Below are 27,510 nucleotides of genomic sequence, written 5' to 3' on the forward strand. Positions count from 1 at the left end.
GCGACTCAAACATCAGTATCACGAGCACAGACTGTAAAAGATGAGGACAGACGACAACAATGTCGATGAAAGGAGCATACGCTCGCTGTGGGGAACTGAGCTACATTATAGACAGGATAGGACGTGGGGATAAGGCGAGATAAAGACGAAGATAGAATATGTACACAGTGTTTTGAAACATTAGTGAATTATGTCAAACGTCGTGATATCTGAATTTCCGACAAGTCATGAAAGCAGCAGCGGCACAGACGTGGCCCTGGTGCAGCGGCTGCGTTCAAGTGGCGCAGTGTCCCGTGTGGACTCTGTGGACTCGGCAGACACACGGGGCAGACACACGGGGCAGACACACGGGGCAGACACACGGGGCAGACTGGGGCAACTTTCACCCTGGCTGCAGCCTGAGCGGCGCCGCTGCCGGAATCACTCACACACACAACAATGGCGACTCCCGGTCCCGACAGCAGCTCCGCCAGCCTAGGAGCCACGTCGCACAGTTTCCACCAGCAGCAGCACACCCAGAGCAGCATGCAAGGTAGGGGACGGCGGCCTGCACCTATTCACTCAACAACACCCCGGAGCTGGTCTAGGGAGCTGGTCTAGGGAGCTGGTCTAGCGAGCTGATCTTAGGGAGCTGGTCTTAAGGAGCTGAACTAGGGAGATGGTCTAGGGAGCTGGTAGGACCATAGACCGGGTAGAACCAGGTAGCTAGTCGCTTCCCACAAGCAGAAAGAGCCATAAAGTCAAGAGAGACAGAATTATTAAAATCTTCCGGTCGGAAGTTTCAGACGACGATCAACGTTGTTGTCCATCATACTTTTTCTCTCTCTTTCTGTGAAATGTGAACAAGTTCAATGTTTGCTGTGTTCTGCTCATGCACATGTGATATTCAGACTTTGGATTGGTGCTATCAAGTTATCAAGTCCGTTTCAGATGCTTTATTGTTATCATACAATGTAACTTAGAGGGTTAAATAGTGACTAACATGTAGGCCACTTATCATTTCTCTTTATTAAATGCTGTTGACAAAAACTGGTCAGTAATCGGTCACTATATTATTACACTACATGTCATAGTTGACATCCATGAATATCCATGTCATACAAATAATACTTGGTAGGCTATAAACCTTGCATTAAATGCAATACAACGGTGTAATGTCGTTAGCTGGGTTTCAATCTATTCGCTTTATTTTGAAGGCTACACGTGTCGGTTTCCGCTAACGCTGTAGCTTTGTTTGGCTAGCAGCAGCTCTGTGTGCTCTCCTGAAGCTACACTGCTGCTAGCAGCTAGCAGCTAGCAGCTAGCAGGTCAGTAGTTTATCTGCTGCGGTGACACACCGTTTCACATGATTCTCATTAGACACTAATCAGAAATCCCACGTGTGTGGCTGCGTAGAGATACGTTCACTGAACCCCTACCGAGATTACTGGCAGCAGGCTGCTAACGGTCCAGTTCCCACCAAGGCCGGAAGGCTGCCATAGACAGATTCCAGTTTGATGGAGTTGTATGTTATTATAGTTGTTGTTGTTATTATTGTTATTATTATTATTGAGTTGTTATTATAGTCGTCATGTTTTAAACGTTGGTGATGTGGTTATTACGGTTGCCTGACATGACGAAGGTCCTCCTCCTTTATTATTATTAATTTTTTTTTAAATGCCTCTATCAACGTCTATATCTAGATATCTATCAATATCTCTAATAAAAATTTATTTCAAGATATCTATAGCTTGAAAATAGATATCTACTATTAAATTACGACTATCCCTAACTCCAGTTACAGATATCTACAACGTCTTTTCTCCTAGTCAAAACTTAATTTAAGATATCTGAAAAGGACCATATAGATATCTTGAATTGAGTTGAATTAAAAATATCTTGAACTGGAGTTATGACTAGTCAGTATCACATTGTAGATATCTCAAACTGGAATTACAGATATCTACAACTCAGTTGCGAATATCCGTAATTCACATAGTGGATATCTGCAACTGAATTGTAGATATCTGGAATGATAAACCACATACAAATGAATGGCAAACGTGATGTAATTTGTCCTAGGAAGAATGTCTTTGTGGATATCTGAAATGTTCTTTTTGACTAGGCAAAACTGAATTAAAGATATCTGCAGCACATATCCAGTCTAGCTTTTAAATGTTAAAATGGCTCGCCATACCAATCAGCAGAGACCGAGAGGTAGGAATATGTTAGGAGATAACATAGGCACATGCTAGCATGTTAGTTAGCAGTGATTAGCCTGTGCCTAACTAAATTGCTAGTTAACATTACCATAGGCACAGGCTAATCACTGCTAACTAACATGCTAGTTAACATTACCATAGGCACAGGCTAATCACTGCTAACTAACATGCTAGCATGTGCCTATGTTATATCCTAACATATTCCTACCTCTCCGTCTCTGCTGATTGGGAATGATTGAGATTTCTCTTGCACAGCTACCAGAAGACTTAAAACTTTTAGACAGGTTGCTACGTCACATCTACGTCTTCAAGCTCAGTTGGAGGCTGCGCAGTAACGCTCAGCATCACCGGGAAAGAGCTTCTAATAGACTTCACTGGTCTCCATCCAGAACAACGGGATCTGTTGGTCCACTTCTTTAACTGTCTGTCTTTTCTCAGTGGAGACATTTGATATTACATCACATTATTAATTGTTATTATTAGAGAATGCAGCTTTAAGGAGTCTCCCCCTGCTGGAGGTTAGAGAGAACGCAGCTTTAAGGAGTCTCCTCCTGCTGGAGGTTAGAGAGAATGCAGCTTTAAGGAGTCTCCTCCTGCTGGAGGTTAGAGAGAATGCAGCTTTAAGGAGTCTCCCCCTGCTGGAGGTTAGAGAGAATGCAGCTTTAAGGAGTCTCCCCCTGCTGGAGGTTAGAGAGAATGCAGCTTTAAGGAGTCTCCCCCTGCTGGAGGTTAGAGAGAATGCAGCTTTAAGATTTCTCCCCCTGCTGGAGGTTAGAGAGAATGCAGCTTTAAGGAGCTTCAGCTTTGGTTTCACTTTAAATTACAAACTTAACAAACCAATATGTGACATCACTGATGCAACATCCATTGTGTTTACCGTCTGTGATGCAGTCAAAGGCAGTATAGTGGTAAACCGCTTTACTCAACATACTGTGTGTGTGTGTGTGTGTGTGTGTGTGTGTGTGGTGTGTGTGTGTGTGTGTGTGTGTGTTGGGCTGGCTCGTAGAACAGTCAGCCTGGGCTGTGTCCCATATTGGATCATGTCATGTGTTGAGGTTAGCTGCTGGTTAACGGATACCATTTCCATTGATTGTTTGACCTTTAGCACATGTGTCCTAATAAGCAGTCATGTTTCCAGCGGTCAACAAATGCTTTGTATTTCTTACTCTGTGGCAGTTGTCTAGTGTCAAACGTTTGATCTAAACCTTACAGAAACCACCACCTGCTGGAGATGTCAGAATGAAACAGGTATTCACTCTTCTTTTACTGTCGGGTTATATGTGTTTGATCAGGATATCTCTTGGCAAAGGGATTCCTCTGTCTGTTTTGTTTCAAGAAGATTTCTTGGTATTGCTCACATCTTATTGGACAGCTCTGTATCAGTGGCATACCCTGATTGGATAAAGGAGGACAGAGAGACGGCTTCCGTTAGAAAAACTACAGAAGAGGATTCAAGACCATCAAAAAATGTCATCATGACTTTCTGACACTTGAATCAGAAAATGTTTAATGTTAACTTGCTTATCATCCTTTACTCAACAAAGGAGAGGAAATAAAACAAAAATGAAAGCATGTCAAACTTTAAATTATTTCAACTTTAACTAAGCTGCTGCTTACCTTTTCAACCCACTTCAGAAGCAATAATGAGGTATCGGTGCGCTGCATGCTCTGGGCTCTACCTCGCAGTGTTACTGCGGATCATGTGCACGCAGCTTCACAGGTGACAGACACTGTTGACTGGGCTTGAATTGAAATCAAGTGCTATTGTTCCCATTTTTGGGATCAATAAATATCTATCTATCGATCTCAGTGGAAGCCTTGGTAACTTTGACTTCTTGAGGGAACTGCTGAGGTTTTGGACAGGGGGTTCCAACATCAGTATCCTGCAGTATTGCAGTAACAACAACGCCAATAACTTGAATTAAAAAAAAAGCATTTGGATGATGATGAGTATCCTAGACAGCTAAAGGGACTGCTGCAGTATCTGAGTGTTGGGAACCTCTGACCTAGGCCTGCACGATCGATATAAAATCACGATTTTGATTCACCCTCTTCACGATTTAATTTTTAAATAACTTAGATTAAAAGTTAATAGTTTTTTTTATTCTCATTTAAATTTACGAGCCGACTGCATCACAAACTCTACTACTTTCTTCTGTGAGTTTTAAAATTAGACTTTATAAAAGGTTGGAATGCTCTCCCTTCTCTTCATTGGAGCCTCTATGATTACAGGCTTGTGGTGAACCATCTGCTCTAGGTGCCAAAAGAAATCTATGTTTGGTACTGCCAATTAGTTTTGTTATGTCATGGTCAAAAAAATTGTGTCAGAGATTGGTGATATCAATTCTAAGCAAAACAATCGTGATTCATATTTCCCCTGACTCTTGCAGGCCTAATCTGGGCACTTTGCTTGTGTTCGAAATGCAGTTTGTGCTTCGTCTGATCTCGAGAAGAGAGAGATAAACCAAAAGTCAGAGACTGGATCCCAAAATCCTCAGCAGTTTTCTCCTCACCATTCCCCCACTGAGCTTTTAGCCAATTATGTCCTGGGTCATATGAAAGTTCTGTGGCATGAATTTGTCAATTTTGCTTATTGCACACATGTAAAGGCTTGTTCTCTCAGGTCAGTTTTGAACCCACAGTGTGCTGTGCATGGATGGATTTCTCTCTTTGTCCTGCCAGGTAAACGTAAAGCTCTGAAGCTGAATTTCGCCAACCCTCCAGTGAAACCAGCCTCCAGGCTCCCGCTCCATCCACCGCCTTCCTCTTTCCAGAACCCTCACATGTGAGTAGAGACAGCATCTGACGGGTCAGTGCTGTGTGAGATCATAGATCAGCAGCAGGTCCTAGGTTTCTCACGTCGCTGAAAGTTATTATTCTAAAGTTAAACAGCTACAGCTGGCTCCCATTGCAGCAGCACAACTGTGTGTTAACAGGACGATATTAGATATTTCTATTACATATCTTTGTTAGTGGAAATAGAGAAGAAAAAAGATTGATATAAGAAAAGGTAGTTTGTTACTATAGTACATCGCCATTCATGAGCATCATCGGCAGCAATATCCACTGCTGCAGACTTATACATGTGTGGCCTGATGCCGGGTTGAAATGGTTTTTGGGGTGGTTGGAGGCTGTGATCCACAGCAGCTTCCCCCATGGACCAGTTTAAATTAGCTCCCTGCCAAAGTCCCCCCCCCCCCCATCAGAGTCCAGCCCAACGCCACTCCCTGGAACCTTTTAAATGGTTCACGTTCACAAAAGCTTGGGGCTACTGATAAAATATTTGTCATATCATGTTCCCCTCAGGGCTCTTTCTCTTCCTCCTCCTTCCTCTTCCTGTTTGAAACTGTACGTTCCCTCATCCCCCCTCTGTGCTCTGAGACGGGTTCCCCCTGCTGCTCATGGGAGAATGTTGCATCTCTGTAAATGATAGAGTGTGGTCTAGACCTGCTCCGTATGACAAGAGTCCGCAGATAACTGCAGCATAATCTGAGTCTACATAAATCAAATGGACTTGACTTGTGGCCCCCCCCCCCCCCCCCCAGAGAGCGTCTGCGGACACATAGTATTGAGTCGTCGGGGAAGCTGAAGATCTCTTCGGGGCAGCATTGTGACTTCACGGCGGAGGATCTGAGAGACCTTGGGGAGATTGGTCGTGGAGCATATGGCTCCGTCAACAAGATGGTCTACAAACCCACGGGCCAGATCATGGCTGTCAAGGTACACACACACCCCCCCCCCCCATCCAGAGCAACAGCTGTGCTATTTCCCTCAGTGCCGATTGACGTCTTGCACTAAGACCATCTGTGTGTGTGCTGTGTCTCCCAGAGGATTCGCTCCACTGTGGATGAGAAGGAGCAGAAGCAGCTGCTGATGGATCTGGACGTGGTCATGAGGAGCAGTGACTGTCCCTACATCGTTCAGTTCTACGGCGCTCTCTTCAGAGAGGTGGGAGGTCATGCAGCAGCAGCTCGCTGATAGGCAGGGAATGATCCCGTGCACATCTCCTCATCTTCTGGCTCTTTGTTTCAGGGTGACTGCTGGATCTGTATGGAACTCATGGCTACCTCATTAGACAAATTTTACAAATATGTCTATTGTGCATTGGATGATGTCATTCCGGAGGAAATACTTGGCAAAATAACATTAGCGGTGAGTAGGCGATTCACTTTGTCTTCAAAAATGTTGATCACATTGGAAACAGAAGTGATGTGTTTTATTGTGTCTCCAACAGACTGTTAAAGCACTGAACCACTTAAAAGAAAACTTGAAAATAATTCATAGAGGTAAGTACCAAAGACGTCACTTCTGACGTGCCTGCCGCCATAGTTGTGTCCCACACAGCATAGAGCTAGGCTACAGATACGCTACAATCAAAATGAGACAGAAAGAACGATATTGGTTGGGATCCATATTTATTACCTCCAAACTGTATTCTGTACCATAAAATCTGCAAAGCATCTGCCCCAATTAACTTTTTCCAACATTTATGTTTCTCCCAATTTCTTCCCACACACCTGAGATAGCCTAAAGGCTTTCAAGAGTACAATTCAATTGTATTTATTATATCAAATCATAAATGGAGTTTTTTAAGTAACCTTTACAGACCACACTCTATAATTTACAAAGACCCAACAATTCTCCCCCAATATTAAGCAGGGCATTGCAGGGCATTGCAGGGCAGAGCACGGGGTTGCAGGGCATGGCAGGGCGGAGCATGGGGTTGCAGGGTGGAGCAAGGGGTTGCAGAGCATAACAGGGTGGAGCAGGGGGTTGCAGGGCCTAGCAGGGTGGAGCATGGGGTTGCAGGGCGGAGCAGGGGGTTGCAGGGCATAGCAGGGTGGAGCAGGGGGTTGCAGGGCCTAGCAGGGTGGAGCATGGGGTTGCAGGGCGGAGCAGGGGGTTGCAGGGCATAGCATGTGGTTGCAGGGTGGAGCAGGGCATTGCAGGGCAGTGCAGGGGGTTGCAGGGCACAGCAGGGTGGAGCAGGGGGTTGCAGGGCAGAGCAAGGCATAGCAGGGGGTTGGAGGGCGGAGCAAGGCATAGCAGGGGGTTGGAGGGCGGAGCAAGGCATAGCAGGGTGGAGCAGGGGTTGGAGGGCGGAGCAAGGCATAGCAGGGGGTTGGAGGGCGAGCAAGGCATAGCAGGGGTTGGAGGGCGGAGCAAGGCATAGCAGGGTGGAGCAGGGGGTTGCAGGGTGGAGCAAGGCGGAGCAGGGCATACAAAAGCCTACCAACAGCCCTGTGACATCATGTGGTCCTTATGAATAGTTAACAGTCAACATTATGTCATTTTATTGGAACATTGAGTTAGAGCCATGTTGTTGAATTAAAACCTGATGTGATGGTCTTTTCTCTAAGCTACCTTTTAATATACAGTTGGTATTTAATGTCCATATATAAAAGATTTTCCAAACCTTGGATGCAGTTTGTTTCTCTTTCTTTCATTTCAGACATCAAACCTTCCAACATTCTCATGGACCGAGCGGGGAACATCAAGCTGTGTGACTTTGGCATCAGCGGTCAGCTGGTGGACTCTATTGCTAAGACCCGGGACGCCGGCTGCCGGCCTTACATGGCGGTAAGGACTGAAAGGGAATGACACCCATTCATCTCTTTGTGCACGTCATGGTGTATTACCGCTTCATTTAAATTACCAGGCCAGGTAGACAGATATAGACATGATACTGGTGTTAGGTGGTCTCGACTGCAACACTGCTGAATGCTCCCAGTCTGATGAACACTTGAGCTTCAGCAGATCTGAGGCTCTGACCTTTGACCTGCCCCATGGCAGGAGCAGCAGCATCTCAGTGGTTCTGATTAAATGATGTAATGTGTGTGTTGTGTGTGTGTGTGTGTGTGTGGTGGTGTGTGTGTTGTGTGTGTGTGTGTGTGTTGTGGTGTGTGTGTGGTGTGTGTGTGTGTGTGTGTGTGTGTGTGTGGTGTGTTTTCAGCCTGAGAGGATTGACCCCAGTGCGTCCAGACAAGGCTATGACGTGCGTTCTGACGTCTGGAGCCTGGGAATCACTCTGGTAAGACAGGGGGGCTCAGCTTTTACACTGTGTGTGTGTGTGTGTGTGTGAGATACTGTAATACACCAGGTGTTGTTGAGGTCAATGCGGAGTCCAGTGAAGTCTGCATGCACCTTTTATCCTAACATGGAGGAAGCTCATTAAAACCAACCACTCCTAAACACCATCTGAGAGCGAGGCTATAGGTGCTCCAGGTCCACTATTTGTTTTCATATTTTGGCAGGTTAGGACACACACAGGCTTGTTGTAAACAGGCTTTATCAGCTTTGGATGGCCAAAGAGAGGGATACTGTGGTCTGTCTGCTCTTGTAGACAACTGCTCCTTCCTTCTTCTGTACGCTGATTAGCATGAAGACCTTCTCTCTCTCTCTCTCTCTCTCTCTCTCTCTCTCTTTCTCTCGCATCTTTCTCTCTCTCTCTGTGTGTGTGTTGCAGTACGAGCTGGCCACAGGAAGGTTCCCGTACCCAAAGTGGAACAGCGTGTTTGATCAGCTGACTCAAGTGGTGAAAGGTGAGCCTCCGCAGCTCACCAGCTCCGAGGAACGCCAGTTCTCCCCCATGTTCATCAGCTGTGTCAACCTTTGGTAGGCGTATGCACACACACACACACACACACACACACATACTCTCATACACACACAGACACACACACTCATTGTGGAGCAGAGTGAACACGTGTCCCCCGTGCTGATGGACATTGTTTGTCTCTGTCTTTCTGTCCAGCCTTACCAAGGATGAATCCAAACGGCCAAAGTACAAGGAGCTTCTGGTAAGTTCTCTAGCTTTTACATGTGTGCTGAGTGTTACTGTCTGCTGCCCATGTGGAAGTGGATCAGTGTTCTACTTCACACATTGTCACCAGTTAAAGAAAGGGACACTTGAATGACACGTGTGTGTTTGTTAGTGTTACAAATCTGTTCAATCAATCAATCAATCAACATTTATTTATATAGCACTTTACAGCACCAGCAGGTGTCCAAAGTGCTTTACATCATCAAGAAAACAAACACAACATTCACGTGAAAATACAAACAAACAAAACAAACAAACAGACAAAGCATAAAAAACAGACAGATTAAGTAACCTATAATCATCAGAAAAAGAGTTGTTACACCACTACTGTGTATTAAAAGCCATTCTAAATAAATAAGTTTTGATTTAAAATGAACAACATCCGTTATAGTGCGAATGTCTGGCGGGAGCTTGTTCCAGAGTTTTGGGCCAGCAACAGCGAAAGCCCGATCGCCCCACTGCTTGTACCTCGACCTCGGGACTTCTAGAGTCCGTAGATTGGAAGACCGCAACAACCGATTTTGCCCACCCAAAGTTAAAAGCTCGGACAAATACTTTGGGGCAAGGCCATTTAGGGCTTTAAAAACAAACAATGCGATTTTAAAATCAATTCTAAAACGCACCGGAAGCCAGTGTAGAGTAAAAAGAACGGGAGTGATGTGTGCACTCCGAGAAGTATTTGTGAGAAAGCGAGCAGCGGCATTTTGCACAAGCTGCAGACGTGCGATGGATTTTTGATTTAGGCCACCATAAAGAGCGTTCCTGTACTGATGAGACGTTTGGGCCGTTAGAGCTGCCCTAACTGAATATTTTATAATATTTTAGTTCAATGGGTTGCTCATAGTGCAGTTCCCCTTTTGTCACTTTGTTGTTTTCTGGAGCCTTCAGCCTCCTAACCATAGTTATAGTGACCAGTGCTGCTTTATCAGCCCACAACATCACTGGCCATTTAAAATGAAGTAAGGGTCAATATATTCTGAAATAATGCTCGAAACCAGTGTTTATCTCAGGAGGAGTTTCCATCCCGTCAGCCTGAAGCTCAGTGTGTCTCTCTTCCAGAAACATCCCTTCATTCTGATGTATGAAGAGCGTTTTGTGGACGTCGCCAGTTACGTATGTCGTGTCCTGGATCAGATGCCCGCCTCGCCCATCTCGCCTATGTACGTGGACTGACGGAGTTAGGTTGTGTGCGTGTGCGAGAGTGTGAGGGTTACATAGCATCAGCTATTTATTCACACGTTCCAAAGAACAAAGGTTGCCCGGTGCAATGACATGAATATTGTTAAGCAAACCTCAGTCAATTGTCAAATATCGTCAGCCAGGAAGAGTGTGTGTGTGTGTGTCTGTGTGTGTGTCTGTGTGTGTCTGTCTGTGTGTCTGTGTGTGTCTGTTTTCAGATGTTCAGCTCAGTCTCTTAAACCGAGTGACACTACATCAGGTACACATGGTTCCATGCTTCATTGCCTGATGTGAAGTTCTTCACTGATATAAATGTGTGAGTGTGTGTATAGACCATGTGCTGTCCCTGGCAGGCTCTGATCTTGATCACATCTTGTGGTGCACAATGAGTCCAGCTGCTCCTCAGCAGCCCGCCACAGCACTCTGACCACAGATAGGCCACATGGGATAAAATCCTGGCAATGGTTTCCTGTCGACAACCCACAAATGCTGCTAAATGACATAATGTCCTTTTGTACCAACCACACCCCTGCCAGGAGAGGACGAGGATCTGTCCCCCTCACAGCATGTTCCTCTGGGACCCGCCACGTTTCTCTGGCTCGCACTGATGATGGAATGTGTCCCATGCCAAACCATATACCAAACTCGGGATGCATCGCCATAGTCTAACAGCCGCTCCCCCACCTGTCTTCCTTCACCAGGCGACGCTGCCACTCAGACTCCCTCCATCACACAGTTAGCTACTTAACCAAACTGTCTGAATGGATGGTGGTCCTCCCACACTGGGGCGCTGTAGAGACTTGGAATGTCATAAATGAATATAGAGGTAAAGATGGCAATATTTATATTTTAATGTAACACTGAATATTGCCAGCCTTATCTGGTAACTAATAATGTAAGTAAAGGTCATTTCATGCAACACAGCCTATAAAAAGCAAAGAGGTATACAGAGTCAGCTTAAGTCAACTGTTGACTTTCTCAAAATCAGTTTTGACTGACATTTATGAGTCTGTTGGAGTTGTTGATCACCTTTGTTGTTTGACTTTATTATATTTTAGTATTGTAGTTGGAGTCTGGCAAGAGACATATTTAAAAAAGCAAAATACAAGGCTGACTAGTAGGGCTGGGCCCAGATCTAAAATTTAAAGACTATTTGTTTGGTTTTGCTCACAGCCAATCACGATTTCTAATATGATGCAACGTGAATGGCCCACTACCACAGCAGCTACAGATACAATCTGTGGTGTGATGCAACTAATGGATGGGTATCAAATGAAATGTAAACAAAAAGCTGAGTGAAGTACTCTGTTGGTAGCGGTATCACTTTAAGGCTAGTGTTTGAAAGAATGCCCAGCCATACTGAATAGTACTCCCGATGACCAGTACATCGACACGTATAGAATGTGCTGGAGTTCCCCTTTTCATTTAAAATTCTTTGACTTAGGCCTCTACAGATGTCAGCCATGTTGGAAAGTGTCCACCGTCATCAGGATGTGTTGAATGCTCGTGGCTTATTCTGGAGGATTAGACCGTAACAGCAAGCCATTCTTCTCTCAGTAATGTGAAATGGTGCAAAGCCCTAAGAAACTGATTCATTTCCAGGAAGCTACCTTACCACTTGTGAATATCAACCTCAAGGGTACATGTTGTATAAATTGCAATTTACTAGAATGTTCATATTAGATTATAAAATATTAATGGCAATGAATATTATAGTGTATCTTTATTGAAGGGTTACAAATACATTTTCTGTTTAAAACTTGGATTGGGTGCTTCTTGTGAATTGGACATGAATAAAACAGTAACGACCCAAAGGATTTGGCTGTGATAAGTTTATTGCTTTTCTTTCTGTCATATACAGGATCAAGCAGTACAATAGTAAGGCAAGTCCGCGGCCAAGCACCATGGAAGCTTCTGTCAGATGAGTGAAAGGATTGCAAAAGGAGCCCAACCCGATATTATAAGCCAGTACATATTCTTACAACAGAAGGTGAAGAATACCAGCTTTGTCATATATTGGAGTTGGGCATTCATAGCCTACATGTACTCTACATAGAACCCATTAACAAGTGCAACACTTCATAAGTAACAGGAACAATACTTGGTCTAAACAGAACACAGTGAAGAAATGTATTGGCCAAGGCACTTAAAGCAAAAGTTTGACATTTTGAGAAGTCTATTTATTTGCTTTCTTGCCGATAGATGAGAAGCTGGATAATGAAAAAACTATATGCTTTACGGGGTTGGGAGTGTGAACCTCGTCTCATCAGTGTAACCAAGTAAGTGTGTGTGTGTGTGTGTGTGTGTGTGCTACCTCTGTGCCAAAATGCAGTAATCACAGTTTAGATCTGAATTTATTACTTTTTCATATTCACAAGTGCTAATAATGTCCACTCCATAAGGTTCTTTCTTTAAAGAAGTGATTTAAGAAATCATGGCTTTTCCAAGTGGCTCCTTACTTTGAATCACATTTTTAAGAGAATCGATTTACTAAGAAATGTCCGTGGTCCAAATGGCAGCACTGGAGTTTACCTGATAAATCACAGAGCGCCAGTCTATTAGAAAGGAATGTCAGTATAAATACAGGATAAATATAAAAACTCTATAAATAACTGTGGGCTGCAAATAGAAAGGGTGAAATTTGTAAGGACAAAGAACTACTTAGTGGGTAAAAAATAGAGATGAAGTTGCATTTTCTATTAACATTTGTCTGAAAAAGTGATGTTGACTTATGTTGGAACGTTCTATATTAATATCTGTCATCATCTTCCAGGAAATAGCAAATTCATAATACAATGTGACGGGGGGAACTGGTATGAACAAATAGTAATACAAAGCTGTTGCAAATAAGGCAGTTTGTCTGCCTATTAAACCAATAAGGCCAAAGATTCTCCAAAATGTCAGTGTGTGGATAAATAACCCAAATAGTGAAAAGAAAGCGGAATGACAACATATCCTAACTCAAGCAAACGTGGCCGTGTGTGTTAGCGTCGTGCACAGTGGGATAGCTCCATCACCTGATGAACTGATTACATAATGCACTTGATTTGTGGTTTGCGTCACCACAACGTCCTCGTCTCTGCCAGTACAGATAGTTAGGATATTTACAAAATGGCCGTACTAAGCAATCCAATTCACCTTGTAATTCTGTTTTTTTTTTTCCAGTACAACAAACACAGAAAATATAAAACGATTGTCCCAATGTGTCTTCAAGTCTAGGGGGCGTAACACTGATAGTTGCATAAGGTGTTGGTATAAAGCACTGTACTCATGTCACCATTACCTAGAGAAGAATTTGTGTGTCCACTGTCCCATTTATTTGACAGTTGTGCGCATCATTGTCCAAAAAGGACACAGATAATATCAAAAAGCCCTCAGTTGTTAGATTCTGGTTGTGATGACAACACAGGGACCTCAAAATATAATTCTGTAGCCATCAATCTATGAAGAATGGTCTACTTAATGTCACATCCCACTTATAATAGAGGCACATGCTAGCACTTGGACTGAAGCTGTTCAGGGTAGAAGTCACTAGTTGTTTGGCATATGGCAGCGGCCCATACAGCTACTTGCAGCTGGTGTCTTGTGTTTGACGGCGGATGGCGAGCACTTTGCTGGAGCTTTCACCAGTGCTCCAGGTGAAGGTCCATGGCAGTGTTCAAGTTAATGTCTGTGACATCCAGGAACTCTGTGTTGAAGATGCTGGGCCCACTGGGCAGAGCCACACTAAAGGCCGTGGCTGAGCTGGGGGGCGTCAGGTCCAGCCACTCCATGGTCTCCCACGGCGTCTCGCTGAACGCCATGCTGACCATCCCCTGCACCTCGGACACACCAGACCCCTTAGTGCTGATGGGTGACAGAGGCGTGTCCATCAGATCTCTGTTGGTCAGAAGTTTGTCCTGTTGGGGATGGTGAGGGTGGCGGTGGTGGTACCCCTCGTCGTCTCTGTTCCCGTCCTCTTCCTGTCCCCCGTCCTCACTGGCCATTTTAAGAAGAGCCACCTCCGCTCCCCGGCCAATCGGACCTCCCAGCAGATTCTCCAGGTGGCTCTCAGTGATGTGATTAGCCGAGTGGTCGTAAGGGAACTGGGCGGGGGACAGGTGTTCGTAGTGTCGGTGGAACCTGGGGGCTAGGAGGCTGGGACACCCTGGGGACACAGTAATGTGAGGCACAACTTTGGTTACAGAGGCCCTCTCCCTCTCTTCTCTGGCGTTAGCTGGCATCTCTTGGAGAGAAAGAGGAGAGGAGGGAGGGTCACAGCAGGTCCCGGACCATACCAGTGGGATGTCACACCATCCTGCAGCGCGAGCTACGCTAACTTTATATGTCACCTTACCTCCACTCTCTATGAGCACATCCAGAAGTTCGTCCATCTGCTGACTTCTGGTCAGTTGCTGTAACAGTAATAAGAAAGTGATTCTTTTAATCGATTGAACGTTTCAACAAGGAAAAATGTAATCCAGTGATATTAAAGGATTCTACATGAAAACTATGCAAGCTGTAAGCAGTCTACAAAGACTTGCAGGATAGAGTTTTGGTGAGACAAACTTTTCTTGGAGACAGATCAGTTTATTGGTCAATATAAAACAGCTTAAGGCCAAAGAGCCTTGACAACTACATTTCCATCCATTGTATCTCAATAGCCATACGGATTCAACCAAAAGCAGCTTTCTACCTACCAGAAGTAACATATACCCAGATATCACTAGACCACTTTCTGTCTGATAAATGCTAGCATTTCTAGATTAGCTATCAAGCTAGGAGCCTTAGTTCTTTAAATCCAATAAGAATACATTGGCCATTCGGTTTTAAATAAACTCCTTTTTGACAAGGATTCCTTTCCTTTTTTAATTAATTGTGACAGAGATAGATACTAAGGACATTTAAAGTATGAAAAGGCTCTTTGTGCTCTCTGTTGTCATAGAGACACACTTATATGACCCTTCAGTCCTGCCGCTGATGTATCCGCTGTAGCAGCTTTAACTCACTGCCTTCAAAAAACGTTTGTACAACTCAAAAAGCCATCTGCTTCAGACTTGTAAAAGGTGGAAAGTGAGTTCAATTTCAATTAAATTTTATTTATAGTATCAATTCATAACAAGAGTTATCTCGAGACACTTTACAGATAGAGGAGGTCTAGACCACACTCCAGAATTTACAAGGACCCAACAGGTCTAGTAGTTTCCTCCAGAGCAAGCAACAGTGCGACAGTGGCGAAGAAAAACTTGAGTGAACAATGGATGAATAAATGAGGAACAACACAGGAGATGGACTGAAAGAGACAAAAAGGAGGTGACAAGAGGCAAAGTGGAATTAGAGCAACACCGAGGTAAAATAAATCTCTGGCCAGCCATTATCTACTGAACTTTAGCATGAGTTTCAGTTTACCTGCTTGACTGCATCCTCATAGCATGGGGGCTGTCCTAAGTCTGATGCATCTGAATCTGAGCTACTGAAGGCAGGGGGAGGGACCTGGCACTTTTGGCCAACATGCCGAGGAGAGGGCGCTACTGACATCTATATGAGACATAGGTGAGAAGTGACAATAGCCCACCCATTAGAAACGGGAAGCTTACCAAATGTGAGTGTGTTGAACCAAAAATAACTAAAATTTAGGCCCTTGTGATCAAATAATCTCATCACATTACACATTTCATTTTAGGAAAAGGGTTGGCATTGGGTAAAGGGAGAGCCCCCGATATGTAAAGGAATATGTGATGGAAACAGATATGACAAGAGTGGCAATGCACCTCATAACAAAGACAATTACATAAAGACAGCTCACACATGAATAGAAAAGAGACAAATGGGTCTGTGAGTGTGAGGTGGTTCAGATGAAGTAATACTGTGAATGCTCTCATGTTGACACAATGCTTACCTTTGGTTGCACGTTGTGGTGCTCAGGCTTGGCTGAGCCGCTGTGGCCACAGTCAGTCGGGTTGGGAAAGACTCCCTGAAGGCCTCTCTGCTCAGCAGGATAAGAACAGTTTGCCGCCAGGCCGCCATTCTTCTGCTGCATCTGTCGTCATGGAAACACGTCTGTTAGAAAACTTCATTCACGAGAGATCATAGACATAAAGGTAACTTCAGACACGCCTTCCTCTAGCACCATAGTCTGGTCAAAATGTTCATTTATCTAATACGACGAGCAAATGGGCTGCCAGCGGCTCAGTCCGTAGGGACCGGATGGTCGCCAGTTAGAGTCCCAGTGTGGACCAAGTACGGACTGTGGACTAGTAGCTGAAGAGGTGCCCGTTAATCTCCTGGGCACGGTGACATGCCCTTGCGCAAGGCAGCAACTCTAGAGTCATAGTGAGAAACACTTTGTTTCTCTCACTATGACTCATATTGCCAACAGAACATATGGGAATGATCCATCTGTTGATCAGCACATCATACCTGCATGTTGCGTGCTCTGTTGTTGCCCGGGGGGTGGAGGTGGTGGTGGAGGTGACTGCAGCCGTCTCTTCCCAGTGGAGGTGACAGCAGGTAGGGGTTATTAGGAGATGAAGGCTGGGGGCTTAGAGAAGGCTTCCCAATGGGGGAGTCTCGAGGGGAGCACTGGGGACTGAGGAAAGCAGACATTGTGGAGGGGCTGCCAGAGGATCTGTCCATACATTGAGGGCCACCGGGGCCCCCCATGTTGGAGAGGGGGTTGTTGCAATGTCCCATTAACTCCATGCAAATGCCAGGAGAGCTCTTCAGCTGTTTGGTAGAGGACAGAGGGCAGCTGGAGGACAAGGACATTGGCTCCTGCTTGATAGTCACCCCAAAGAAGTGCTGGCCCATCATGGCTGGGGGCGACTGGTGGAGCATGGTGGGGTGTGATGTGGGGGGGGCTGGGTCCTGTGTTGCTCCATAGCAGCGTTTCCTCTTGTGCAGCTGCATCCTCAGTTCCTCAACCTAGCAAGCAGAAGTAAATGTGTGTTCGAATAAAAACATTCCTACTACACCCCTCCCCCCAGGGATATTTTCATATTTCTGCCATCGCTGCTAACCACTCACCTGTCTCTGCTCCTGGTGCAGCTTCCATGTCAGCTCCTCAATCACCTTCTGCTTTTCCACCAGCATTTTATCTTTTGCAGCTTCCACGCCATCCATACCTCCACCCTCACCCACCCTGGGCCCTCCCCCGCCCGGGCCATCCTCCATGCTGAGCTGGCCGGAGATGGCTGCAGGGCAAACTGCGTTGGCGAGGACATGGGCACGTCGCTGAAGCTGTCGGGGAGAGAGCCGCTGAGGGACAGCTCCGAGGAGGCCGGAGAAATGGGGGGGGTGGAGGAGGTGCTGGGGTAAGGGAAGTAGCCACCCTGGGACAGGGCGCTGGAGGAAGACGGCGACTGGTAGGAGGACAAGGATCCTGTGGGGGTGACAGGGAAGATCACTGTGGTGATGTCAGAGGAGCCCGAGGGCGAAGAGCCGGAGTTGGAGTCCCTGAAGGGGCTGAGGCGCTCGACGAGGGCCGTCTTGGTGCCGGAGACGGGCATGCCGCGGATCCGCAGGTGCTGCCGCAGCTCTGAGACCTGACAGAGCAGAAGAAGACATGCTTACATCTAAAGTACAGTCTCTCCAGAACAGGGTCCAGTTTCACTTGACTTTGTGCCACCTACTTTTAGGTCATCTAGATTAGCTGGCAGGGGCCCAGGTTTGTCCGGGGAGATGCTGCTTTGGTTGGAATACGTGTTCTTGACTGGGGAGGGCGAGCTGCTGTTGGCTCTGCCAGATGGAGTGCTGGAGCTACAAACTGACAGCTGCTCACTGGCTCCTCTACAACGTTGACACATGACACAGAAAAGTCAAAACTTTCTAATAAGGCACACTTTATAAATACGTTATACAAATTGCTTTGTTAATGGTGAATGAGTCTTGTTACTAATGCTTCATAGCTTAGCTAGCCTCAAACTGGAAGGTCCTAACTTACTGATTCTTACATTTTGCTGATTGTGTATTAGACTCATGACATATTAATGACTTACTAACAACAGAAGGTTTTTCATTTTCTAATAGGCCACCAAGTTCACACTTTAAATATTAGTAAGGCATTAATTAAGGGCAATGGGTATACTTCGTAATAAACTAAAAATGACTGTGCCTAATGTTGATCTACGTTGCATTAGTTGCAATCGGACTCACTTCTGAGTTTGGCTGGGTGGGTGAGGCTGGTAGCTGAAAGAGGGTTGTCGCTGCTGGGCCTGGGCAGTGTGTGTGTGCTGCTGCGACTGCAGCGACTGTGGATGTGTGTGAGCATGTTTCTGCTGGCTGAGGATCTGCAGCTGCAGGAAGAGCTGCTGTTGCTGCAGGAGGCGGGCATAGGCTGAGTCCATGGGCGGAGGGGACTTCTCTGCCTTTTGGTCCGGAGGAATGTACTGGTGGTACTTGAGCTTCTTCACCTTTGGCTTCACATCTTTGGGCTTCTTGTGTCGGTTCTTGTCTGAAGACTTGGACTATTGAGAGGATGGAGGGTGACAGAGTATGAGGATCATCCCTAGGTAAGTCAAAGAGAGACACTTTATCACAAAGTCAATTCATTAAGTGTGGCTGACCTTGACAATAGCAGGAACAGGTATTGGGGGAGTGGCCTGGCTGTTGGCACCAGACAGGCCTTCATCCTGGCTTTGATCCGAGGGCTCTCGGGTCACACCTCCCTGTCCACAGATCACAACAACACAGTGTCCACGTCAACAGATTAGCTTCTAGATCTAAATCAGTAAATTGAATACCTTTGAGTACTGGACTTCTGAGTGGACACAGCAGCCTTTTGGAGATGTTAGCGGCGGTTCTGTGACGGCAGGTTTAGTTTAGTTACTTTAGTTGCATTTGATTAGCTCATTGGAAAGTCGGTAGCCATGCTAGCAGCTCTGTGTGGCATCAGCATGCTAACATTTTAGCACACAAAATGGATGCATGCTTCATTTGGTAAACGGGTGTGTTTTACTGATCAACAACACTAAACACTGTGGAACTATGTCATTAAAGTGAATTCAAGTAGGTAGTAGTGGTTGTGCTTTACCCTGGTGAAATTGTTGCTTTAGATCGATGATTTCAGTCTGAATACATCTTCCCCCACCCGTCAGTGCTATAAAGTTAAACTGAGAAGGCGTGGGGACTGTATGTAACCCAAATGGAAGAATTAGAATAATAAGACCCAAAAATGCCAAAAAGGGTTCCAAAAAGACCAAAACAGGAATTTCCAGTTGTTGACTCAGAGCTTATGATTCAGTTTCAGAGTCAGAGCTAGAATCTGGCATGAGCTTTTCTTAAGTGACCGTTGCTGATGGTGAGCGTTGGAATGAGGTCATCATGAGTGAAAGGTAAGGAAGTAACAGCAGCTGTGCCGGGTACACAGGAATGCGACACCTGCCCAGTTCAACTAAGTCCAACAGTGAGTGGACTGAGTAGAGGTGCAGTTCACTCTGCCACCAGCAGATGGGCAGAAGAAGCAAAGCTGGGGCAACAGCTGCCAGAGAGGCCGCTCTGTCATTGGGCGAGACTCAGATGGAGGAGAAGAAAGGGACGGAGAGAGAGGGAGGGAGAGGAGTGCTACCTGTCATGGTCTGGTGAGGGCAGGTGAGGAGGAAGAGGAGGAAGGGAAAGAGAGAGGGAAGAAGGGAGAGAGAAGAAGGGAGAGAGAGTAAGGGAGGCGTTACCTGTCGTGGGCTGATGAGGGCAGGTGAGGAGGATGAGGGGGGCGTACTGCTGACAGCCTCCGATGTAGGGCAGGCCGAGCCTTGGGACTCGTCACTGTGCTGCTGCTCTGGAGACAGACTCTCACTGCTGCTGTCCTCCTCAAACGCATACGAGTCCTCCTGCTTGGGGAACTTGCCCTGGTTCACTGGGAGAAGAGCAGGTCAGTCAGAAGGCATTAGCTCGACATGACAGTGCCAACACAGCATGCCTGTAAATGATAAGTCAAGGTTCTTATTTTAGAGGTTTAACCATCATTTCTATTTATTATGATGACAAATGTACTTCTGAGATGTGTAAACAGAGCAGCGACAGTGTGATGTGAGCAGGAACCACAGCAGCAGGTAAGAAACGGCCAGGTCTCTCCACATGGTCTAAACCACTTTATGTGGAGGTCAGACTTTAAATGAGCACATCTACAATGTCCCTGGTTGCTCATGTACAGTGGGGTTCAAAGGTTTTGGCACCCCAGATAAAAAAATTGTATTATTGTGTATAAAGAAGCCAAGAAAAGATGGAATATCTCCAAAAGGCATAAGATGACAGATGAGACATTCGTTTTATATGTCACAAAAAGTTAGATTGTATTTCCATCATTTACACTTTCAAAATAACAGAAAACAAAAACATGGCGTCTGCAAAAGTTTGGGCACCCTGCAGAGTCTTCTCTTTAACTTCAGCTTTTTCACAGATTGCATCAAGTCAGCGTCCCAAATCTTTCTGAAATTTTCTTGAATCCATTTTTTCTTGTGAAATGTTTCCTGTGCCACTGGCTGCAATACAACCCCAAAGCATGATTGACCACTGTGGACCCAGGAGGCTCGTCAAAAACAGCAAAAACAGCCCCTCTGATTCATAGTTTAATCATTTAACAACCATAAAAGATAGAAACTTACCAATTGTTGCAGCTAAAAGCTAACGAGTTAGCAGTTATGGAGGTGTCTTTGCGGTCTTTAGCCTCTACAGGTGATTTTCTATCCAGCCTGGAACTTGGGCCTTTTTCAGGGTCATTGAGCACTGTTACATCCCAGACTTATCCACTTGATGTCCATTATTCATAATTTCTGCCGCTAGCTCTGTGTCTCCTCTTGTCTGTGTGTCGGAAGTGAAGGCAAGCAGCATGCCCATATATGGGAGACAACATGACCAAAGAGTTCAGTGGGAAAGAGAGTGATCCCCCCCTTTCAAACTAGTCTAGTATGTGATCAAAGATACATAGCGGACAAGAGAGATATCTACTGTTTAAAGAGGAGAATGGCCCCACTAGTTTGAGATTTGGCATTTATTTATATTATATATTATATATTTTAGTTTGATATCTTTATTTCGAACATGCAAGAGAAAGTGTATCAAAATAAAAATAATAATAAAAAGAAATAATAAAACAAAAAAATTGGAGAGAAACATAACAAACAAAGTATCCTTCTTTAACATCCCTCTATTACATGTGCGAAAAGGAGTAGGAAGAAGTAAAACTTATGTACTCCTACCCCTTTAATTCTTGCATTGCTTTACAATATTTATAATTATGTTGCTATATATATATATATATACACATACCTACACAAATACATACACACATATGTACATATACACACATACATATACATACATACATATCCACATACATATACACATACATATACATACATATACACATACACACACACACATACATATATATATATATATATAATATATATATATATACATACATATATATATATATACACACACATATACATACATATACACACACACACATACCCTCATATATATATATAAATAAATAAACAAAACAAAAAACACAAACAAAACTTTCTACAGTGCTTCTTTATACTTTCTAAAACTAATTTCTTTGTACATTTTTTTGAAAAGGAATATGTTTGGGCATTGCTTTAGGTTCTCATTTAGTTTGTTCCACAATTTAACTCCGCACATTGATAAACATAATCTTTTCCTTGATGTTCTACATCTATTAATCTTAAAATTCTCTCTTCCCCTTAAATCGTACCCTCCCTCCCTTTCAGTGAACATCTTTTGAATATTCCCAGGCAATAGGCTATTTCTTGCTTTGAACATGAATACTGCAGTTTGATATTTAATTAAATCATGGTATTTTAGCAATTTAGACATTAGAAATAATGAATTTGTATGATCCCGAAATCCGGCGCTGTGAATGATTCTTATTGCTCTTTTTTGCATAATGACTAGTGGCTGTAGTGAGTGTTGATAAGTTTGGGCCTTTTTTTGAAGAAATGTAAATAGTATGTGCTTTATATAAGTTAAAATGTTTATTATGTTTATTTTTTGCATATAGGAGAACTGTTTTAGACACAAATGCTTGTGTAGCATTGCTGTGGGTGTAATATCAATAAATATGACAATATTATGTTGATTATTGGCATAAATAAATGTCATAAGGGCAAAAGCGTCTGGACTTTCTTTGAAAAAATGTATGTATTTTGTCATCTGTACAAGTTATAATAATTATTTCTTCACAGTGTGACTCCCAAGACATATGAGACGTGTTTTAGAGATGAAATGGTTTAGGTTTTACCTCTCTGTTTGTGATATCAATACATATCTGTGAGATTCATGTTTTATTCTGTTTTATTCATTTATTTGTCTTTAAGGTCCTACAACCATTTTTAACATTCAAATTACCTCACTGCAGCCCAAATATTCTAATAACCCAGTTTGTCCTGAAAATGTTTTTGTTCATGTCTTGACTGTAGACAACAGGGTTGATGTTTTACAATCCATCCATCCTTATCCGGTATCGGGTCTCGGGGGCAGCAGCTCCAGTAGGGGACCCCTAACTTCCCTTTCCTGAGCCACATCAACCAGCTACAACTGAGGCGTTCCCAGGCCAGGTTGGAGATATAATCTCTCCACCTAGTCCTGGGTCTTCCCTGAGGTCTCCTCCCAGCTGGAGCACCTCCCTAGGGACCCCCCAGGAGACATCCTTACCAGATGCCCAAACCACCTCAACTGGCTCCTTTCGACGTGAAGGAGCAGCGGCTCTACTCCGAGCTCCTCTCGGATGACTGAGCTTCTCACCCTATCTCTAAGGGAGACGCCAGCCCCCCTCCTGAGGAAACCCATTTCGGCCGCTTGTACCCTGGATCTGGTGCTTTCGGTCATGACCCAGCCTTCATGACCATCGGTGAGGGTAGGAACGAAAATTGCCCGGTAGATCGAGAGCTTTTTGTCACAACGGTGCGATTAACAGAATGTAATACCGCACCTGCTGCTCCGATTCTCCAACCAATCTCCTGCTCCATGGTCCCCTCACTTGCAAACAAGACCCCAAGGTTCTTAAACTCCTTCACTTGGGGTAAGGACTCACTCCCTACCTGAAGAAAGCACTCCATTGGTTTCCTGCTGAGAACCATGGCCTCAGATTTAGAGGTGCTGATGTTTTACAAGCTTTTTTATAAAATAAATCTAGATGGACAATGAACTGTAAAGATGACCTTAGGGTTCAGAGGGTTAACAGCTGGACAGAGGTTCTTTTCATTATTTCTGTACCCTTTCTTCTCCAAACGTCCCTTTGCTCATTGCGGCCAAAAAGTTCTATTTTAACCTCATCGGTCCACAGAACTTGTTCCCACAATGCATCAGGATTGTCTATATGTTTATGATCTTTGTGGTGAGGATGTAAGAGAGGTTTTCTTCTGATGACTTTTCCATAAAGACCATATCTGTACAAGTATCTCTTTATAGTGGAATAGTGTAGCAACTCCAGTGTCTCCAGGTCTTTCTGGATGGATCGGGCAGTCTAACGGGGGTCTGGACTTGCTTTTCTCCCAATCCTGCGAGCGGTTCTGTCTCATATTGTTCTTGGTCTTCCAGATCTTTAACTTCAACTGTTCCTGATGAACATGAGCCATTTTTTAATTACATTCCCAACAGAGGATATTGGCATCTGAAAACTCTTTGCTATCTTCTTCTAGCCTTCTCCTGCTTTCGGAGCGCCAACTATTTCAGTTTCAGTTTTCTAGACAACTTCTTAGAAGAAGCCTTGGTGCTGTTTGTTGGGGGGGGGCAGATGAGTCTGGGCATTTAAAACCTAAAGATTGACATCACCTGGTCTTCCCAGACGATGATTGAGAACAATCCATGAGACCTTCAGGTCTCAGCTTTCCAAAGGGGGGGGGGGGGGGGGGGGGGGGTGCATGCTAGAAACTCTGCAGGGGGTCCAAACTTTTGCAGATGCCATTTTTTTGTTTTCTGTTATTTTGAAAGAGTAAATGATGAAATAAAATCTAACTTTATGTGACATATTATGGAAAGGGCATCTTTTCTTGGCTTCTTTATGCACATTAATACACATTTTTACCTGGGGTACCCAAACTTTCGAACCCCACTGTATCATGATGTAACAGCAGAAGTACAAATCTGATGATGTCATGATTGTGGCCGGGGCTTGGTCATAAACTAGAAAATACATTTCTTGCTGAAAATGCTTGTGAATGCTGAAAAGCTAAATTGCAAAAATCTAAACTAGATTACAAAGTAAATTTCAAAATATAGTATGTCCAAAATAAAAAAAGTCGCAACATGTTTAAAAAAGGGGTAAAAAGTCACAGTACAGCATGTCCAAAAAGGTGATAAAAAGTCATAGTTTAGTATGTCAAAAAAGTCACAGTATAGTTAGTAAAAAAATGTCATAAACAAGTAATAGTATAGTATGTTGAACAATGTCTTAAAATGGTCGTAGTGTACTATACTTTTTGACATTACTTTTTAATCACTTCTTTTTATACATATATATCATGTATATGCCATGAATATATGGTTCCCATCCCCAAAAATAGCAATAAATAACTAAAAAATGTAATGGGTTATGATTTTATTTTGGGTTTGGGTTAGTCTAAAAAAGTCATAGTATAGTATGTCAAAAAATGTCATAGTATAGAACATATATAGTATGTCTCATACCATGGTCTGGGTGAATACTCAATTCTGATTGGCTGCAGGGTGTCCATAAAAAAAGTGATTAAGGACACCTACTAAAGTAGATAAAACCGATTGTTTACCGTTCTAAATGAACAAGCTAAAGCTTTTAAAAGAAAAAAAGACGTGAAACTATTATTTCCAACAGTATGTGTTGCCTCAGTGCCTTGTCCTCTGAACACCACAGGATGGCGCTACCACACAAGCTGCAGGAAGTAAGTTACACTGCTCCTCCGGACCAAGTCCCCAGGAAGAGCGCCATGTCTTAAAGCCACCATAGGCTTAGCGGATAATGGTGGAACTGCACCCATGGCCCTGAAAGACTTTACACATAGACTTTACATTACCAGCCTGACACTGGTCCTTGTTTAAAACATTACGTTTTGGGGTTTTTTGTTTGTTTTACTACATGTTTAACATTCACTAGTAGCCGAATACAGAGTTATTAAACTAGACATAGTAGGATTGTATGCTGTAAAGCCTGTAACACAGCTAGTATATGACTACATAACATTACTACAGACAGTAGGGCAGTAGTCTGTACAGCCTTTAACATAGCTAACATATGCTACATAACATAACTACAGACTTAGTAGGGCAGTAGTCTGTACAGCCTTTAACACAGCTAACATATGCTACATAACATAACTACAGACTTAGTAGGGCTGTATGCTATAAAGCCTGTAACACAGCTAGTATATGCTACATAACATTACTACAGACAGTAGGGCAGTAGTCTGTACAGCCTTTAACACAGCTAACATATGCTACATAACATAACTACAGACTTAGTAGGGTATGCTATAAAGCCTGTAACACAGCTAACATAGCTATATGCTACATAACATAACTACAGACTTAGTAGGACTGCATGCTATAAAGCCTGTAACACAGCTAATATAGCTATATGCTTCATAACATTACTAAAGACACAGTAGGACAGTATGCTATAAAGCCTGTAACACAGCTAACATAGCTATATGCTACATAGCATAACTACAGACTTAGTAGGGCTGTATGCCGTAAAGCTTGAAACACAGCTAACATAGCTATATGCTACATAGTATAACTACAGACATAGTAGGGCTGTATACTGTAAAGCCTGTAACACAGCTAACATAGCTATGCTACATAGCATACCTAGAGACATAGTAGGGCTGTATGCTGTAAAGCCTGAAACACAGCTAACATAGCTATGCTACATAGCATACCTAGAGACATAGTAGGGCTGTATGCTGTAAAGCCTGTAACACAGCTAACATAGCTATATGCTACATAGCATACCTAGAGACATAGTAGGGCTGTATGCTGTAAAGCCTGTAACACAGCTAACATAGCTATGCTACATAGCATACCTAAAGACATAGTAGGGCTGTATGCTGTAAAGCCTGAAACACAGCTAACATAGCTATATGCTGCATAGCATAACTACAGACATAGTAGGGCTGTATGCTGTAAAGCCTGTAACGGGGATATGAAGCAATGGAAGCTAGCTAAGGGAAGCTCTGTTCACGAAACTTCAGGCTAACCGTAGTAGCTAGCGCTGGCTTGTAGCTAGCTAGTAGCACAACACAATGATCACGTCTCCTTGGTTGTCTAAATACATCCATTGTTTATTTAGATAAGCATGATCATGAACAAAGAAAACACGTTTAAGGTTTATGAATATTTTTGACAATGAAACGGCGAGTTCATGAGTTAATGAGCTTGCCATGTATAGCTACAGAGAGCTGCCAACTTTTCCAAAAACCTTGGAGTGAGATTTGGGGGGACCAACCCATATTTTGCCGCGCACAAAGCACTTTCTTTGGCTCTTTCAGCATCATTATCCTTCAGGGTTTAAATTGGGATTTGCTATGACATAGCAAATCCCAATTTAAACCCTGAAGGATAATGGGGATGGGGTAGGGTGACTAGACGTCCCCGGTTTCCGGGGACAGTCCCCGATTTTGATGACCTGTCCCCGGCTGGATCTGTCCCCGGAAATGTCCCCGGATTTCACTGTGACTGACAGACCCGAAATTGGAATGAAAGAAAGAAAAAACTGACAAAACAAAGCCAATAATCGCACACAGTACACCCGCAGACTCTAGACAGCCAGAGCCAGCGCTGCTCAGAGAGGTTTTAGAAAGCCGTGTTTACGATGCTAAAATCACTGATTATTTACATGGAGTCTGGTGCGTTTAGCGAACGCAATTTCGCGGACTTTTATGTTTTAAAAAGGATCTTAATCTTTTACAGAAAGATCAACCTCCTTAGAAATCCTTTCCATAATGTTGTCAGACACTTAGAATATTAATCTGAGTCTGAGCAGCCAAACAAGCACTTTTCTGAACGTAAATACAAGCTGGACAATTATCCTATTAACTTACATTGTAGCTTGTTTCTGCCGACTGCAGCAATCTCGTTTAATATCAATGTCAAAGGAAAATATGTCCTCAATAGTTTTTATTGTATCTGATTCTCAATGAGCTGTTGCAGAAACAAGCCTTGAGCAATAAAGCAAAAGTTGTCAGTAGTTCAGTAAACATTACAATATTATGAAATATTGAGACTTTCTATCTTGAAATATTAAGACTATTATGACTTTCTATTTTGAAATATTAAGACTTTCTATCTTGAAATATTAGGACTTTTTATCTTGAAACATTCCCCTCTGAG

General features: G+C 43.8%; 2 protein-coding genes across 7 annotated transcripts in view; one reads left to right on the top strand and one right to left on the bottom strand.

Annotated features, from left to right (window-relative positions):
* Positions 1-303: 303 nt before the first annotated feature.
* LOC116671100 (dual specificity mitogen-activated protein kinase kinase 4) overlaps positions 304-27,510 on the top strand; it is a 32,151-nt gene continuing 4,944 nt past the window's right edge. For 2 of the 6 annotated variants that reach the window (XM_032502045.1, XM_032502044.1), the window contains exons 1-12: positions 316-532; positions 3,414-3,449; positions 4,884-4,986; positions 5,747-5,921; positions 6,030-6,149; positions 6,234-6,353; positions 6,436-6,487; positions 7,654-7,781; positions 8,155-8,232; positions 8,668-8,816; positions 8,956-9,001; positions 10,084-10,217. In XM_032502045.1, the coding sequence (XP_032357936.1) occupies positions 439-532; positions 3,414-3,449; positions 4,884-4,986; positions 5,747-5,921; positions 6,030-6,149; positions 6,234-6,353; positions 6,436-6,487; positions 7,654-7,781; positions 8,155-8,232; positions 8,668-8,816; positions 8,956-9,001; positions 10,084-10,197 (1,215 nt within the window). In that variant the 5' untranslated portion in view covers positions 316-438 and the 3' untranslated portion in view covers positions 10,198-10,217. Of the gene's footprint in view, positions 533-3,413; positions 3,450-4,883; positions 4,987-5,746; positions 5,922-6,029; positions 6,150-6,233; positions 6,354-6,435; positions 6,488-7,653; positions 7,782-8,154; positions 8,233-8,667; positions 8,817-8,955; positions 9,002-10,083; positions 11,967-27,510 lie in introns of those variants that run through there. The other 4 variants (XM_032502043.1, XM_032502046.1, XM_032502042.1 and 1 more) reach the window with 4 other exon arrangements.
* Positions 12,021-27,510, bottom strand: part of LOC116671099 (myocardin-like) — a 123,836-nt gene continuing 108,346 nt past the window's right edge. The window contains 11 exon segments of the mRNA XM_032502041.1: positions 12,021-14,428; positions 14,540-14,597; positions 15,592-15,720; positions 16,082-16,222; positions 16,603-17,106; positions 17,209-17,366; positions 17,369-17,726; positions 17,814-17,970; positions 18,337-18,647; positions 18,747-18,848; positions 19,851-20,035. Coding sequence (XP_032357932.1) covers positions 13,827-14,428; positions 14,540-14,597; positions 15,592-15,720; positions 16,082-16,222; positions 16,603-17,106; positions 17,209-17,366; positions 17,369-17,726; positions 17,814-17,970; positions 18,337-18,647; positions 18,747-18,848; positions 19,851-20,035 — 2,705 coding nt within the window. The 3' untranslated portion in view covers positions 12,021-13,826.

Source organism: Etheostoma spectabile, chromosome 21, assembly GCF_008692095.1.
Source record: "Etheostoma spectabile isolate EspeVRDwgs_2016 chromosome 21, UIUC_Espe_1.0, whole genome shotgun sequence".
Lineage (NCBI taxonomy): Eukaryota > Metazoa > Chordata > Actinopteri > Perciformes > Percidae > Etheostoma > Etheostoma spectabile.